Raw genomic sequence first — 18,703 nt, 5'->3', positions numbered from 1 at the left:
GCTCCATACGTCACTAGCTCATGGACTCTTGCTAATTACATGAAAGAAAACATAATTTATGTAAGAACTTACCTGATAAATTCATTTCTTTCATATTAGCAAGAGTCCATGAGGCCCGCCCTTTTTTGTGGTGGTTATGATTTTTTTGTATAAAGCACAATTATTCCAATTCCTTATTTTATATGCTTTCGCACTTTTTTCTTATCACCCCACTTCTTGGCTATTCGTTAAACTGAATTGTGGGTGTGGTGAGGGGTGTATTTATAGGCATTTTAAGGTTTGGGAAACTTTGCCCCTCCTGGTAGGAATGTATATCCCATACGTCACTAGCTCATGGACTCTTGCTAATATGAAAGAAATGAATTTATCAGGTAAGTTCTTACATAAATTATGTTTTTCTGTGACACTCTAAGCTATGGTTGGGCACTTTATTTATAAAGTTCTAAATATATGTATTCAAACATTTATTTGCCTTGACTCAGGATGTTCAACATTCCTTATTTTCAGACAGTCAGTTTCATATTTGGGATAATGCACTTGAATCAATTATTTTTTCTTACCTTAAAAATTTGACTTTTTTTCCCTGTGGGCTGTTAGGCTCGCGGGGGCTGAAAATGCTTCATTTTATTGCGTCATTCTTGGCGCGGACTTTTTTGGCGCAAAAAATCTTTTCTGTTTCCGGCGTCATAAGTGTCGCCGGAAGTTGCGTCATTTTTGACGTTCTTTTGCGCCAAAGATGTTGGCGTTCCGGATGTGACGTCATTTTTGGCGCCAAAAAGCATTTAGGCGCCAAATAATGTGGGCGTCTTATTTGGCGCTAAAAAATATGGGCATCGCTTTTGTCTCAACATTATTTAAGTCTCATTTTTTCTTTGCTTCTGGTTGCTAGAAGCTTGTTCATTGGCATTTTTTCCCATTCCTGAAACTGTCATTTAAGGAATTTGATCAATTTTGCTTTATATGTTGTTTTTTCTCTTACATATTGCAAGATGTCTCACGTTGCATCTGAGTCAGAAGATACTTCAGGAAAATCGGTGTCTGGTGCTGGAACTACCAAAGCTAAGTGTATCTGCTGTAAACTTTTGGTAGCTATTCCTCCAGCTGTTGTTTGTATTAATTGTCATGACAAACTTGTTAATGCAGATAATATTTCCTTTAGTAATGTACCTTTACCTGTTGCAGTTCCATCAACATCTAAGGTTCAGAATGTTCCTGATAACATAAGAGATTTTGTTTCTGAATCCATCAAGAAGGCTATGTCTGTTATTCCTCCTTCTAGTAAACATAAAAAATCTTTTAAAACTTCTCTTTATACAGATGAATTTTTAAATGAACATCATCATTCTGATTCTGATGACTCTTCTGGTTCAGAGGATTCTGTCTCAGAGAGTGATGCTGATAAATCTTCATATTTATTTAAAATGGAATTTATTCGTTCTTTACTTAAAGAAGTACTAATTGCTTTAGAAATTGAGGATTCTGGTCCTCTTGATACTAATTCTAAACGTTTAGATAAGGTCTTTAAATCTCCTGTGGTTATTCCAGAAGTTTTTCCTGTTCCTAGTGCTATTTCTGAAGTAATTTCCAGAGAATGGGATAAATTGGGTAATTCATTTACTCCTTCTAAACGTTTTAAGCAATTATATCCTGTGCCGTCTGACAGATTAGAATTTTGGGACAAAATCCCTAGAGTTGATGGGGCTATTTCTACCCTTGCTAAACGTACTACTATTCCTACGTCAGATGGTACTTCGTTTAAGGATCCTTTAGATAGGAAAATTGAATCCTTTCTAAGAAAAGCTTATCTGTGTTCAGGTAATCTTCTTAGACCTGCTATATCATTGGCTGATGTTGCTGCAGCTTCAACTTTTTGGTTGGAAACTTTAGCGCAACAAGTAACAGATCATGATTCTCATAATATTATTATTCTTCTTCAACATGCTAATAATTTTATCTGTGATGCCATTTTTGATATTATCAGAGTTGATGTCAGGTTTATGTCTCTAGCTATTTTAGCTAGAAGAGCTTTATGGCTTAAAACTTGGAATGCTGATATGGCTTCTAAATCAACTCTACTTTCCATTTCTTTCCAGGGTAACAAATTATTTGGTTCTCAGTTGGATTCTATTATCTCAACTGTTACTGGTGGGAAAGGAACTTTTTTACCACAGGATAAAAAATCTAAGGGTAAAAACAGGGCTAATAATCTTTTTCGTTCCTTTCGTTTCAACAAAGAACAAAAGCCTGATCCTTCATCCTCAGGAGCAGTTTCAGTTTGGAAACCATCTCCAGTCTGGAATAAATCCAAGCCTTCTAGAAAAGCAAAGCCAGCTTCTAAGTCCACATGAAGGTGCGGCCCTCATTCCAGCTCAGCTGGTAGGGGGCAGGTTACGTTTTTTCAAAGAAATTTGGATCAATTCTGTTCACAATCTTTGGATTCAGAACATTGTTTCAGAAGGGTACAGAATTGGTTTCAAGATGAGACCTCCTGCAAAGTGATTTTTTCTTTCCCGTGTCCCAGTAAATCCAGTGAAAGCTCAAGCATTTCTGAATTGTGTTTCAGATCTAGAGTTGGCTGGAGTAATTATGCCAGTTCCAGTTCTGGAACAGGGGATGGGGTTTTATTCAAATCTCTTCATTGTACCAAAGAAGGAGAATTCCTTCAGACCAGTTCTGGATCTAAAAATATTGAATCGTTATGTAAGGATACCAACGTTCAAAATGGTAACTGTAAGGACTATCTTGCCTTTTGTTCAACAAGGGCATTATATGTCCACAATAGATTTACAGGATGCATATCTGCATATTCCGATTCATCCAGATCATTATCAGTTCCTGAGATTCTCTTTTCTGGACAAGCATTACCAGTTTGTGGCTCTGCCGTTTGGCCTAGCTACAGCTCCAAGAATTTTTACAAAGGTTCTCGGTGCCCTTCTGTCTGTAATCAGAGAACAGGGTATTGTGGTATTTCCTTATTTGGACGATATCTTGGTACTTGCTCTTTCTTTACATTTAGCAGAATCTCATACGAATCGACTTGTGTTGTTTCTTCAAGATCATGGTTGGAGGATCAATTCACCAAAAAGTTCATTGATTCCTCAGACAAGGGTAACCTTTCTGGGTTTCCAGATAGATTCAGTGTCCATGACTCTGTCTTTGACAGACAAGAGACGTCTAAAATTGATTTCAGCTTGTCGAAACCTTCAGTCACAATCATTCCCTTCGGTAGCCTTATGCATGGAAATTCTAGGTCTTATGACTGCTGCATCGGACGCGATCTCCTTTGCTCGTTTTCACATGCGACCTCTTCAGCTCTGTATGCTGAATCAATGGTGCAGGGGATTACACAAAGATATCTCAATTAATATCTTTAAAACCGATTGTACGACACTCTCTAACGTGGTGGACAGATCACCATCATTTAATTCAGGGGGCTTCTTTTGTGCTTCTGACCTGGACTGTAATTTCAACAGATGCAAGTCTCACAGGTTGGGGAGCTGTGTGGGGATCTCTGACGGCACAAGGAGTTTGGGAATCTCAGGAGGTGAGATTACCGATCAATATTTTGGAACTCCGTGCAATTTTCAGAGCTCTTCAGTCTTGGCCTCTTCTGAAGAGAGAATCGTTCATTTGTTTTCAGACAGACAATGTCACAACTGTGGCATACATCAATCATCAAGGAGGGACTCACAGTCCTCTGGCTATGAAAGAAGTATCTCAAATTTTGGTTTGGGCGGAAACCAGCTCCTGTCTAATCTCTGCGGTTCATATCCCAGGTATAGACAATTGGGAAGCGGATTATCTCAGTCGCCAAACGTTGCATCCGGGCGAATGGTCTCTTCACCCAGCGGTATTTCTTCAGATTGTTCAAATGTGGGAACTTCCAGAAATAGATCTGATGACGTCTCATCTAAACAAGAAACTTCCCAGGTATCTGTCCAGATCCCGGGATCCTCAGGCGGAAGCAGTGGATGCATTATCACTTCCTTGGAAGTATCATCCTGCCTATATCTTTCCGCCTCTAGTTCTTCTTCCAAGAGTAATCTCCAAGATTCTGAAGGAATGCTCGTTTGTTCTGCTGGTAGCTGGCATGGCTTCACAGGTTTTGGTATGCGGATCTTGTCCGGATGGCCTCTTGCCATCCGTGGACTCTTCCGCTAAGACCAGACCTTCTGTCGCAAGGTCTTTTTTTTTTTCCATCAGGATCTCAAATCCTTAAATTTAAAGGTATGGAGATTGAACGCTTGATTCTTGGTCAAAGAAGTTTCTCTGACTCTGTGATTAATACTATGTTACAGGCTCGTAAATCTGTATCCAGAGAGATATATTATAGAGTCTGGAAGAGTTATATTTCTTGGTGTCTTTCTCATCATTTTTCTTGGCATTCTTTTAGAATTCCGAGAATTTTACAGTTTCTTCAGGATGGTTTAGATAAAGGTTTATCTGCAAGTTCTTTGAAAGGACAAATCTCTGCTCTTTCTGTTCTTTTTCACAGAAAGATTGCTAATCTTCCTGATATTCATTGTTTTGTACAAGCTTTGGTTCGTATAAAACTTGTCATTAAGTCAATTTCTCCTCCTTGGAGTTTGAATTTGGTTCTGGGGGCTCTTCAAGCTCCTCCGTTTGAACCTATGCATTCATTGGACATTAAATTACTTTCTTGGAAAGTTTTGTTCCTTTTGGCGATCTCTTCTGCCAGAAGAGTCTCTGAATTATATGCTCTTTCTTGTGAGTCTCCTTTTCTGATTTTTCATCAGGATAAGGCGGTGTTGCGAACTTCTTTTGAATTTTTACCTAAAGTTGTGAATTCCAACAACATTAGTAGAGAAATTGTGGTTCCTTCATTATGTCCTAATCCTAAGAATTCTAAGGAGAAATCGTTGCATTCTTTGGATGTTGTTAGAGCTTTGAAATATTATGTTGAAGCTACTAAGCCTTTCCGAAAGACTTCTAGTCTATTTGTTATCTTTTCCGGTTCTAGAAAAGGCCAGAAAGCTTCTGCCATTTCTTTGGCATCTTGGTTGAAATCTTTAATTCATCATGCCTATGTCGAGTCGGGTAAAACTCCGCCTCAAAGGATTACAGCTCATTCTACTAGGTCAGTTTCTACTTCCTGGGCGTTTAGGAATGAAGCTTCGATTGATCAGATTTGCAAAGCAGCAACTTGGTCCTCTTTGCATACTTTTACTAAATTCTACCATTTTGATGTATTTTCTTCTTCTGAAGCAGTTTTTGGTAGAAAAGTACTTCAGGCAGCGGTTTCAGTTTGAATCTTCTGTTTATGTTTTTCATTAAACTTTATTTTGGGTGTGGATTATTTTCAGCAGGAATTGGCTGTCTTTATTTTATCCCTCCCTCTCTAGTGACTCTTGCGTGGAAAGATCCACATCTTGGGTAATCATTATCCCATACGTCACTAGCTCATGGACTCTTGCTAATTACATGAAAGAAAACATAATTTATGTAAGAACTTACCTGATAAATTCATTTCTTTCATATTAGCGTCCATGAGGCCCGCCCTTTTTTGTGGTGGTTATGATTTTTTTGTATAAAGCACAATTATTCCAATTCCTTATTTTATATGCTTTCGCACTTTTTTCTTATCACCCCACTTCTTGGCTATTCGTTAAACTGAATTGTGGGTGTGGTGAGGGGTGTATTTATAGGCATTTTGAGGTTTGGGAAACTTTGCCCCTCCTGGTAGGAATGTATATCCCATACGTCACTAGCTCATGGACTCTTGCTAATATGAAAGAAATGAATTTATCAGGTAAGTTCTTACATAAATTGTTTTTCAGTAGTAGTCATATTTTTGACTACTTGGTATTGTCTAACTTCAATAAGGGCCTATTTAGGATGCTGCGAGCGGACATGATCCGATATAGCAGATGATGTCCGCTGCACATAGATAAATGCCGTCAGCATACGCTCTGCGTTTATCATTTCACCAGCAGTTCTTGTGACTGGTTATGGAGCAGCAGTTTTTAAACCGCTGCATTAAGCTCCATACGGAGCTTAAAAATATGCCCCCTAGTCTTGACTCCTTTTTTTTTTTTTTTTACCATCTTTTAAATTTCATTTTTGTGTATTCCATTGTAAGGTAGACTTTGAAGAGCACATTATCCGACATGATAGTGTTAAAGGGAAGTGACCATGTCTGTAGGTTGATTGTATTACATTGTTTATGTAGGCAGAAGCCAATAAAAAACATGCAAACTTAAGTACCCATTTAGTTTAGATTCATTTAGTTTAGTCTACATATATGTCTTTCACAAGATGATTAGAGTCCACAGGTCCATAGTATGTGGGATTTAATTTCTGCCACTTATAGCGGCCAAGAACCCACAACAAAAGCTTTTAATCCCACCCACCTCCCAGCAATACTCAGTTTTTGTTATTTGCCTCCCAGAGTGTGAAGAAAGAAGTGTTCCAGCTCTTCAAATTTGGATTCATTTATTGGAGCTCAGATCTATTCGAGACCTATGGCCCATTAGACATATCACTTCAGAAGACAGGGGCACAGGAGTACCAAGCAGTATCTCCCTATGGTATTTCAGCCATAACTCCCCTCAGATGTTGAGTATTCACGTTCTTTTCCACCTCCTGTGGGATTACAGGCACATTATCTCATTTCCTCTGCTTTTACATGTACAGCACTGGATGGGCTCTCTATTGGCTCCAGCTGCAGATTTTGCTGCTAAGATCAGTGGAGGGGTGCCTTTTCTTTGGCAAGTACCAATTCAGCATCCAAATAGTCCACAGGCTATTAGCACATACATTTTCAGGTATAACATCTCCAGGGAACATTAGATATTTTACAGACACATTTGAATTTTGCACTTCATATGTCAATTTGCTATTCTGCAGACAGCACTTGGGGGTTTGTTTTGTTTTAACTCTTTTATTATACCTCAGTGCTCAATGTAATTTATTGTTTCCTTTTTTAAGAGCACCAGTCTTATTTTATTGTAAATCTGCTCACTACAGGACTGCAAATTTGTGTACCTGTGAGGCAGTTATTTCTTTCATGTAATTAACAAGAGTCCATGAGCTAGTGACGTATGGGATATACATTCCTACCAGGAGGGGCAAAGTTTCCCAAACCTTAAAATGCCTATAAATACACCCCTCACCACACCCACAAATCAGTTTTACAAACTTTGCCTCCAAGGGAGGTGGTGAAGTAAGTTTGTGCTAGATTCTACGTTGATATGCGCTCCGCAGCAAGTTGGAGCCCGGTTTTCCTCTCAGCGTGCAGTGAATGTCAGAGGGATGTGAGGAGAGTATTGCCTATTGAATGCAGTGATCTCCTTCTACGGGGTCTATTTCATAAGGTTCTCTGTTATCGGTCGTAGAGATTCATCTCTTACCTCCCTTTTCAGATCGACGATATACTCTTATATTTACCATTTCCTCTACTGATTCTCGTTTCAGTACTGGTTTGGCTTTCTACAAACATGTAGATGAGTGTCCTGGGGTAAGTAAGTCTTATTTTCTGTGACACTCTAAGCTATGGTTGGGCACTTTATTTATAAAGTTCTAAATATATGTATTCAAACATTTATTTGCCTTGACTCAGAATGTTCAACTTTCCTTATTTCCAGACAGTCAGTTTCATATTTGGGATTATGCTTTAAATTATCATATTTTGTCTTACCTCAAAAATTTGACTTTTTTCCCTGTGGGCTGTTAGGCTCGCGGGGGCTGAAAATGCTTCATTTTATTGCGTCATTTTTGGCGCGGATTTTTTTGGCGCAAAAATTCATTTCCGTTTCCGGCGTCATACGTGTCGCCGGAAGTTGCGTCATTTTTTGACGTTATTTTGCGCCAAAAATGTCGGCGTTCCGGATGTGGCGTCATTTTTGGCGCCAAAAGCATTTAGGCGCCAAATAATGTGGGCGTCTTATTTGGCGCCAAAAAATATGGGCGTCGCTTTTGTCTCCACATTATTTCAGTCTCATTTTCATTTGCTTCTGGTTGCTAGAAGCTTGATGTTTGGCATTTTTTTCCCATTCCTGAAACTGTCTTATAAGGAATTTGATTTATTTTGCTTTATATGTTGTTTTTTCTCTTACATATTGCAAGATGTCTCACGTTGCATCTGAGCCAGAAGATACTACAGGAAAACCACTGCCTGCTGGATCTACCAAAGCTAAGTGTATCTGCTGTAAACTTTTGGTAGCTATTTCTCCAGCTGTTGTTTGTATTAATTGTCATGACAAACTTGTTAAAGCAGATAATATTTCCTTTAGTGATGTACCATTGCCTGTTGCAGTTCCCTCAACATCTAAGGTGCAGAATGTTTCTGATAACATAAGAGATTTTGTTTCTGAATCCATAAAGAAGGCTTTGTCTGTTATTTCTCCTTCTAGTAAACGTAAAAAGTCTTTTAAATCTTCTCTCTCTACAGATGAATTTTTAAATGAACACCATCATTCTGATTCTTTGGACTCTTCTAGTTCAGAGGATTCTGTCTCAGAGATTGATGCTGATAAATCTTCATATTTATTTAAGATGGAATTTATTCGCTCTTTACTTAAAGAAGTACTAATTGCTTTAGAAATAGAGGATTCTAGTCCTCTTGATACTAATTCTATACGTTTGGATAAGGTTTTTTAAAGCTCCTGCGGTTATTCCAGAAGTCTTTCCTGTTCCTAATGCTATTTCTGCAGTAATTGCTAAGGAATGGGATAAATTGGGTAATTCATTTACTCCTTCTAAACGTTTTAAGCAATTATATCCTGTTCCGCCTGACAGGTTAGAATTTTGGGACAAAATCCCTAAAGTTGATGGGGCTATTTCTACCCTTGCTAAACGTACTACCATTCCTACGTCAGATGGTACCTCGTTTAAGGATCCTTTAGATAGAAAAATTGAATCTTTTCTAAGAAAAGCTTATCTATGTTCAGGTAATCTTCTTAGACCTGCTATATCATTGGCTGATGTTGCTGCAGCTTCAACTTTTTGGTTGGAAACTCTAGCGCAACAAGTAACAAATCGTGATTCTCATGATATTATTATTCTTCTCCAGCATGCTAATAATTTCATCTGTGATGCCATTTTTGATATTATTAGAGTTGATGTTAGATTTATGTCTCTGGCTATCTTAGCCAGAAGAGCTTTATGGCTTAAGACTTGGAATGCTGATATGGCTTCTAAATCAACTCTACTTTCCATTTCTTTCCAGGGAAACAAATTATTTGGTTCTCAGTTGGATTCTATTATTTCAACTGTTACTGGTGGGAAAGGAACTTTTTTACCACAGGATAAAAAATCTAAAGGTAAAAACAGGGCTAACAATCGTTTTCGTTCCTTTCGTTTCAACAAAGAACAAAAGCCTGATCCTTCGTCCTCAGGAGCAGTTTCAGTTTGGAAACCATCTCCAGTCTGGAATAAATCCAAGCCTGCTAGAAAGGCAAAGCCTGCTTCTAAGTTCACATGAAGGTACGGCCCTCATTCCAGTTCAGCTGGTAGGGGGCAGGTTACGTTTTTTCAAAGAAATTTGGATCAAATCTGTTCACAATCTTTGGATTCAGAACATTGTTTCAGAAGGGTACAGAATTGGTTTCAAGATGAGACCTCCTGCAAAGAGATTTTTTCTTTCCCATGTCCCAGTAAATCCAGTGAAAGCTCAAGCATTTCTGAATTGTGTTTCAGATCTAGAGTTGGCTGGAGTAATTATGCCAGTTCCAGTTCCGGAACAGGGGATGGGGTTTTATTCAAATCTCTTCATTGTACCAAAGAAGGAGAATTCCTTCAGACCAGTTCTGGATCTAAAATTATTGAATCGTTATGTAAGGATACCAACGTTCAAGATGGTAACTGTAAGGACTATATTGCCTTTTGTTCAGCAAGGGAATTATATGTCCACAATAGATTTACAGGATGCATATCTGCATATTCCGATTCATCCAGATCATTATCAGTTCCTGAGATTCTCTTTTCTAGACAAGCATTACCAATTTGTGGCTCTACCGTTTGGCCTTGCTACAGCTCCAAGAATTTTCACAAAGATTCTCGGTGCCCTTCTGTCTGTAATCAGAGAACAGGGTATTGTGGTATTTCCTTATTTGGACGATATCTTGGTACTTGCTCCGTCTTTACATTTAGCAGAGTCTCATACGAATCGACTTGTGTTGTTTCTTCAAGATCATGGTTGGAGGATCAATTTACCAAAAAGTTCTTTGATTCCTCAAACAAGGGTAACCTTTCTGGGTTTCCAGATAGATTCAGTGTCCATGACTCTGTCTTTAACAGACAAGAGACGTCTAAAATTGATTACAGCTTGTCGAAACTTTCAGTCACAATCATTCCCTTCGGTAGCCTTATGCATGGAAATTCTAGGTCTTATGACTGCTGCATCGGACGCGATCCCCTTTGCTCGTTTTCACATGCGACCTCTTCAGCTCTGTATGCTGAACCAATGGTGCAGGGATTACACGAAGATATCTCAATTAATATCTTTAAAACCGATTGTTCGACACTCTCTAACGTGGTGGACAAATCACCATCGTTTAATTCAGGGGGCTTCTTTTTTTCTTCCGACCTGGACTGTAATTTCAACAGATGCAAGTCTCACAGGTTGGGGAGCTGTGTGGGGATCTCTGACGGCACAAGGAGTTTGGGAATCTCAGGAGGTGAGATTACCGATCAATATTTTGGAACTCCGTGCAATTTTCAGAGCTCTTCAGTTTTGGCCTCTTCTGAAGAGAGAATCGTTCATTTGTTTTCAGACAGACAATGTCACAACTGTGGCATACATCAATCATCAAGGAGGGACTCACAGTCCTCTGGCTATGAAAGAAGTATCTCGAATTTTGGTTTGGGCGGAATCCAGCTCCTGTCTAATCTCTGCGGTTCATATCCCAGGTGTAGACAATTGGGAAGCGGATTATCTCAGTCGCCAAACATTGCATCCGGGCGAATGGTCTCTTCACCCAGAGGTATTTCTTCAGATTGTTCAATTGTGGGGGCTCCCAGAGATAGATCTGATGGCCTCTCATCTAAACAAGAAACTTTCCAGGTATCTGTCCAGATCCCGGGATCCTCAGGCGGAGGCAGTGGATGCATTATCACTTCCTTGGAAGTATCATCCTGCCTATATCTTTCCGCCTCTAGTTCTTCTTCCAAGAGTAATCTCCAAGATTCTGAGGGAATGCTCGTTTGTTCTGCTAATAGCTCCGGCATGGCCTCACAGGTTTTGGTATGCGGATCTTGTCCGGATGGCATCTTGCCAGCCATGGACTCTTCCGTTAAGACCAGACCTTCTGTCACAAGGTCCTTTTTTCCATCCGGATCTGAAATCCTTAAATTTAAAGGTATGGAGATTGAACGCTTGATTCTTGGTCATAGAGGTTTCTCTGACTCCGTGATTAATACTATGTTACAGGCTCGTAAATCTGTATCTCGAGAGATATATTATAGAGTCTGGAAGACTTATATTTCATGGTGTCTTTCTCATCATTTTTCTTGGCATTCTTTTAGAATACCGAGAATTTTACAATTTCTTCAGGATGGTTTGGATAAGGGTTTGTCCGCAAGTTCTTTGAAAGGACAAATCTCTGCTCTTTCTGTTCTTTTTCACAGAAAGATTGCTATTCTTCCTGATATTCATTGTTTTGTACAAGCTTTGGTTCGTATAAAACCTGTCATTAAGTCAATTTCTCCTCCTTGGAGTTTGAATTTGGTTCTGGGAGCTCTTCAAGCTCCTCCGTTTGAACCTATGCATTCATTGGACATTAAATTACTTTCTTGGAAAGTTTTGTTCCTTTTGGCCATCTCTTCTGCTAGAAGAGTTTCTGAATTATCTGCTCTTTCGTGTGAGTCTCCTTTTCTGATTTTTCATCAGGATAAGGCGGTGTTGCGAACTTCTTTTGAATTTTTACCTAAAGTTGTGAATTCCAACAACATTAGTAGAGAAATTGTGGTTCCTTCATTATGTCCTAATCCTAAGAATTCTAAGGAGAAATCGTTGCATTCTTTGGATGTTGTTAGAGCTTTGAAATATTATGTTGAAGCTACGAAATCTTTCCGTAAGACTTCTAGTCTATTTGTTATCTTTTCCGGTTCTAGGAAAGACCAGAAAGCTTCTGCCATTTCTTTGGCATCTTGGTTGAAATCTTTAATTCATCTTGCCTATGTTGAGTCGGGTAAATCTCCGCCTCAAAGAATTACAGCTCATTCTACTAGGTCAGTATCTACTTCCTGGGCGTTTAGGAATGAAGCTTCGGTTGACCAGATCTGCAAAGCAGCAACTTGGTCTTCTTTGCATACTTTTACTAAATTCTACCATTTTGATGTATTTTCTTCTTCTGAAGCAGTTTTTGGTAGAAAAGTTCTTCAGGCAGCGGTTTCAGTTTGAATCTTCTGCTTATGTTTTTTGTTAAACTTTATTTTGGGTGTGGATTATTTTCAGCAGGAATTGGCTGTCTTTATTTTATCCCTCCCTCTCTAGTGACTCTTGTGTGGAAAGATCCACATCTTGGGTAGTCATTATCCCATACGTCACTAGCTCATGGACTCTTGTTAATTACATGAAAGAAAACATAATTTATGTAAGAACTTACCTGATAAATTCATTTCTTTCATATTAACAAGAGTCCATGAGGCCCACCCTTTTTTGTGGTGGTTATGATTTTTTTGTATAAAGCACAATTATTCCAATTCCTTATTTTATATGCTTCGCACTTTTTCTTATCACCCCACTTCTTGGCTATTCGTTAAACTGATTTGTGGGTGTGGTGAGGGGTGTATTTATAGGCATTTTAAGGTTTGGGAAACTTTGCCCCTCCTGGTAGGAATGTATATCCCATACGTCACTAGCTCATGGACTCTTGTTAATATGAAAGAAATGAATTTATCAGGTAAGTTCTTACATAAATTATGTTTTCTCTAGGGGAGCTTAACTCAGTTTTCTTCTGCTTTTATGGTGGTAAGAATGCAAAGTGGATATTATTTTTAAAATAGTTTTCCGCAACTTCTAAGCACCCTTTACCGCTGCTGTTACTTTTCAAAGTTTTTGGTCAGAATTTTGTTTTAAAGCTGATTCAACTCAATGCACAGCAGCTTTCCCGTTCTGTTTGTTTGAAGCGTTAAATGCCGTTACAGACAATAGTTGTGAGTTTTTTTACTGACGTGTGTGAAAGGATAGTTGAGGCACACAAAATGCAAACGTCTTTAGAAGAAAGGATATACTCCATATACATTTCTGTGTAATAAGGCTTCATACAGCAGGCTGTTTTTGTACCTGCCCAGCAGTACAAGCATATTTCGTGATCATTTACATGTAGAGTATTACATTCTATATTGTCCAGTTTCAGATTTATTGGCCTCTTTATTAATATTCTGCTTAGACCATAAGCTTGATTTACTTGCTTTATTATATGCACTTTATATCTATATAGTTCTGTATGAACAGAATATGATTATTTTAATATATAGTACACACGATGCATTCACATATGCTCATGTATAAATTTATTCTTCATACACAAGATAAAGAGAGCCCAAGAAGTTGTTTCTTGTGCCACAGTACTCTACTTTTCTATTTGTACACGAGTAATTGTATGTCTTGTCGTCGTATGTAAATTATATTTTAGGCACTAGATATGGTATAGTCTATTTGTGACTATTGTTTATATTCTCTTGTGTACACAGTATTTTTATACATTAATAGCTCTCAATATGTCCTATACTTTCATTTGTGATGCAGTTATGGACATCATCAATATTTATGTCCAGAATATGTCCCTAGCAGTCTTGACAAGAAGGGCCTTATAGCTAAGCTGTCTGTTATCATGGTGTCCAAAAACAAATCAAATTGTTTACTGGGATTAAATGAGCTATTCTTCGGGACAAGAAGTCATAAGGAAAAGATTAGGCCGGGAAACCGGTTTCACTCCTCAAGATAGAACAATTCTTCCTCCTCTCCAAGCCTTCCTGAAAAACAGGATCATTATGGTCCAAGCATTTGCAGAATAAGAAATCCAACTCCGATTCTAAATCTGCATAAAAATGTGGCCCCGAAACAGACTCTATACTGGAAGGTGGCAGATTGAGTCTTTTTTAAGAAGGCCTGATTTAATTCCGAAAATATGGGAGTTGTTATACAAGTGGCCGTCTCAGACCAAGGTCATGTTCTTTACTCCACCACTTCATTGTTCCAAAGAAACAAGGAACTTAGAGACCCATATGGACTTAAAGAATTTATACAAATTTTTACGGGTTCCCACTTTCAAAATGGAAACCATTTGCACACTGTTGCCCTCAATCCAACAGGGTCAGTTTATGTACACTATAGATTTCAAAGACAAATAACTTAATTTATATAGCACATATGGGAGTATTTTTTTGTAACAATTTATGGTTCTGCTTATTTTTTAATAACTTTGTTCTGACTCCTAACCAATCACCAATGTGTCAGATGTATATGTTTGTTTACAGACTACTGCTGGCTCCTGTTAATATAATCTGTCTTTTCATATGTGGGGTGCTGCTCTTCCAGCTTTCCAAGCCCTTTTCACTGGGTGTCACAGCCTAACCTCATCAACAGTGCTAAACTGGGAGCTTCTAAGTAAGTTTTGTTTTGTTTTTTTGTTGTTTTTTTTTTAAATAAAGGTTTTATGTTGGATTTTTAGATCAGTATCCGTGCATATTCTTCATTATAGTAGTGTTTATTACATGAAGTTATTAGAAAAATGGTGTATACTATTCTTTTAATTAGCTCTTCAGTCATGGCCTCTTATAAAGAAGGAAAAATGAATCAGTTTTTCAGTCAATGTCACGTTCGTGGCATACATAGATCATCAAGGACGGGACTCAGTCTTCTGGCTATGCAGGAAGTATTCTAGAATCAAATCTTGGCAGAACAGAATCAATGTTTTCTGTCCGCTATTCACATTTCATGTGTAAGGAATTGGGAAGCAGATAAACTCAGTACGCCAGTTTTGCTCACCCAGGAAAGAGTGGTCTTGCTATAGAGGTTTCACAGTGTGTTATAGACACTTTTCCTAGCTTGGAAACCATTTACCCAAAAGATTCTTTGATTAGTGCTCTTCCAAAGGGTTTTCTTGGCTTTCCTTTCGTATCCCTAGGATTCTTCAGTTTTTTGAAAGATGGTCTTTATTTGTCCCTTATTTTTACAAAAAAATAGCAAAAAGTCTTGAGAATTAGGCCAGTTGTTAGACCTATTTCTACTTGGTATTTAAATTTTAGTTCTTTCAGTTCTCCAAGGGCCCCTTTTTAAACCTAAGCACAGCATAAATATTGAACTTTTGACCTGGAAGGTTTTTTTTTTTTTTTTTTTTCCTCTCCTTTATCTTCAGCTAGATAATTTCTGAATTATCTGCTTTTATCTTGTGAATCCCCTTTTCTTTCTTTTTTTTCCTCTTAAATAGGGCTGTTCTTTGTATCCGATTATGATTTCCTTCCTAAGGTAGTTTCTTCAAAAAATATCAACCAGGAAATTGTTCCTTCTAACGGCTCCTTCATAACCTTTAGTTTTATCTTCTAGCTACTATGGATTTCAGACAAAGTTCTAGTTTATTTGTATATCATTCTGCTTCTCTTGAAGGTCAGAAGGCTACTGCAGTGGCTTTAGCTTCTTGGCTCAAACAAGGGATTCACAAAGCTTACTTGATTGTGGTAAAGTCTCCCCCTAAGTGTATCACAGCTCATTCCACTTGATCAGTGGCTTCTTTATGGGCTTTCAGAAATTATGCATCTGAGCAGATTTACCAAGCTGCACCAAGGTTTTCTCTGCATACATTCTCCAGATTTTACAGTTTTTTTTTTTTTTTTTTTTTTTTTTTTTTTTCTTCTTCTTCTTCTTCGGAAGTGATTTTTGGCAGTAAAGTCCTTCAGGCTGCAGTATCCGGCAAATAGGAACTGCCTTATTTGTCCCACTCTTCCATATCGTGGACTCTCAGCTTGGGTATTATATCCCACACTATTGGGCCCTGTGGACTCTCATCTTATAAATTAAAAAAAATTATGCTTACCTGATGATGATAAATTATTTTCTTTTAGGATAATGAGTCCACAGGCACCACCCTTTTTATTTTGTATGGCAGTTATTTTGCACCTCCTATAAACCCTGCTTTTGTCTTTCCTACCTATCTTTTTCTCTTCTCAGCTGTACTTTAAACAGAGTAATGCTTGGAGGTGGGAGGGATTAAAATCTCTTGCTGTGTGTTCTTCGCCACCTCCTAGTGGAGGGAATTTTTTCCCCCACGTTATGGCCCTGTGGACTTTTCGTCCTAAAAGAAAATTCAACAGGTAAGCATTAATTTTGTTTTAGTCTTCTCTATTCACCCTGTTTATTTTAGCTCTTTAAAGGGATTGAAAGGTCACAATAAAAACTTGCATTGGGTTCATTTCAATTTTAAATTGAAGTATTTTTGCAATATACTTCCAGAAAAAGGCTTCAAGTAAAAATTATTGCTTTTTTTCACTGGCATACGTACATATGCTGGGGGCGGCGTGCGCCAGTATTCAAGCTCAGAGAGCTTGTGATGGTTTGTATAGTGTCTGAAGACTAAATGTGTGTAATATAAGCTTTAACATAAGATATTTTTTTTTCTAATGGAAGTATATTGCAAAAATGTTTCTACTTACAACTGAAATGCATTAACGCAAGTTTAAATTTTGATCTTTCCCCTACTTTTAACTAAACTTTCAGATATGGCATTTGTTTGTAATGTTAAGCGTTTTTTTGTGCTTTTTATATAGCTTTTCAGCAGTGAATATGTTTGTTCATGTTTTCAGTGTAGGTGGTTCTGCGGTCAAAAGCAGCCATCTATACTATAATTGCGCACAGTTGCGCACGCATCCTCAATGGAATGTTGGCAGAGCATGAAGGATGCAGCGAAGGCAAACGGAGCATTACAAAAGCAAAAACTAACCACCCGCATCAAGTATTAAAAAGAAAACAAAAAACACAGCCCGCACAAAATATAACAAACAAATTTAAAAATCCTACACAAAGTATTAACTCCTGAACAGCAAAAAACCCACATTGCTATATACCTAAGTTTTGGGAAATCTCTTCCTCCTCCTAGTGGCCAGGAGTAATGGACAAAAAGTGTCTCCTCTCTCTCTCTCTTTCCCCCCCCCCCCCCTTTGTAAACTGTCAATGTAAAATATGCTGTTTGTCTATTTGTGGCTTTTATGTCAGTAAAATAGTTTCTATTTTTATTAAGGCATCTTTAGGTACTACAAAATACTGCAGTTATTTCTTAAAAAATATGCAGTGTCCGAAGCCAGATTGCATGTATCTTCACGAATTGGGGGATGAGGCGGCAAGTTTCACAAAAGAAGAGATGCAGGTAAATGTTTTTGTTTTGTGATTTGGAATAAATATTTTATTCACTTGTACATGGGTTTAAATTTCCATTAGCCCCTTACTAGTAAGATATTGAAACATACAAATAGAATTTTTTTTTGCCATCAGTTTTTTGTATTGGTATACCACATAAGCTAAATATCCCCTGTGCACCATTAGCCACCTGCTCAGAGATTATGCAGTGGTGTATTTTCTGTAAGCAATAAGTACATTTTTGTCATGCAGGCCACTTTGACTCTGAGCAGGTCTGATGTTTTATTGCTGGGCACTGCATCATGTGTGTATGCCACTAAAGAAATAATGGCTTAATATAATCCATTTATTTTTTTTGCCAATAAAAGAATATTGTAAAAACGATTATATTCAAATTTGAAATGCACTTATGCACATTTCAGTTTTGACCATGATGTCCCTTAAAGGGACATTATACACGATTTTTCTTTGCATAAATGTTTTGTAGATGATCCATTTTTCCATCTAAAGGAGAGGAGAGTCCACGGCTTCATTAATTAATTTTGGGAATTAAGAACCTGACCACCAGGAGGAGGCAGACACCTCAGCCAAAGGCCTAAATACCTCCCCCACTCCCCTCATCCCCCAGTCATTCTTTGCCTTTCGTCACAGGGGAATTGCAGAGGAGTGCCGAAGATTCGGAGTAGTTTCTTATGGAGGGTAGTACTCTTCGGAATGGGACTGCATTTTTAAGTAGCCCTTTCAACCCCTCAGTGAGAGCCTGGGCGAAAGTTAGTCCGGAGATGCAGGGAGAGTCTTTCTGCGAAACCATCCCGACTCATATTAACAGCTCCACAAGCAGTTTTGCTGCCTGCTTTCTGCACTCAAGTCCATGTCAGGGGCGATGCTTCTACCTGTCGCACTTGAAGGGCCGTGTTCCTATTCCACGGCATAGATTCTGGTAAAATGGTTTCATTTTTTATACTTAACACAGAAGACAGGGTCACAGTGTGGCGCTTTTAACTTATGGAATCAAGGGTTAATATACCTGGTAAGGGGATTATTGAACGGGGGGGGAGGGGGTTATACATATTGTTTGTGTGATTGCTGCGTTATGTACGAAATAAGGCTCTGGCAATGGTGGAACTTTCAGGTTGACTTCTGGTTTTGGCGCGTTTTCTCCCTAGTGCAGGGGCGGTTCTGTGAGGTATCCCATGTGACCCGGTGTGGCGGTCTCCACTTCCTCTGTTGATCTGCGGCGCAGGAGACAAAGCGGTTTCTGTAGTCCGGGTCATAGGAGGTGGTGAGTGCCCCGGCCATTGGAGGTATATAGGTGCCTGTTTGTTAAGTTAATCTAGTCCAAAATAAAAGCGCAAGCTATGGAGGACTTTGACGCGTTAGAGAGTACTC

At 38.5% G+C, this 18,703-nt stretch overlaps 1 protein-coding gene across 7 annotated transcripts in view; it reads left to right on the top strand.

Annotated features, from left to right (window-relative positions):
* CNOT4 (CCR4-NOT transcription complex subunit 4) overlaps positions 1 to 18,703 on the top strand; it is a 541,039-nt gene that overhangs the window by 207,192 nt on the left and 315,144 nt on the right. For all 7 annotated transcript variants that reach the window (XM_053718981.1, XM_053718986.1, XM_053718983.1 and 4 more), the window contains exon 6: positions 17,199 to 17,324. In XM_053718981.1, the coding sequence (XP_053574956.1) occupies positions 17,199 to 17,324 (126 nt within the window). The remainder of the gene's footprint in view (positions 1 to 17,198; positions 17,325 to 18,703) is intronic.

This window comes from Bombina bombina, chromosome 6, assembly GCF_027579735.1.
Source record: "Bombina bombina isolate aBomBom1 chromosome 6, aBomBom1.pri, whole genome shotgun sequence".
In the NCBI taxonomy this organism is placed as follows: domain Eukaryota; kingdom Metazoa; phylum Chordata; class Amphibia; order Anura; family Bombinatoridae; genus Bombina; species Bombina bombina.
This window is presented reverse-complemented; position numbering and strand designations above follow the sequence as displayed.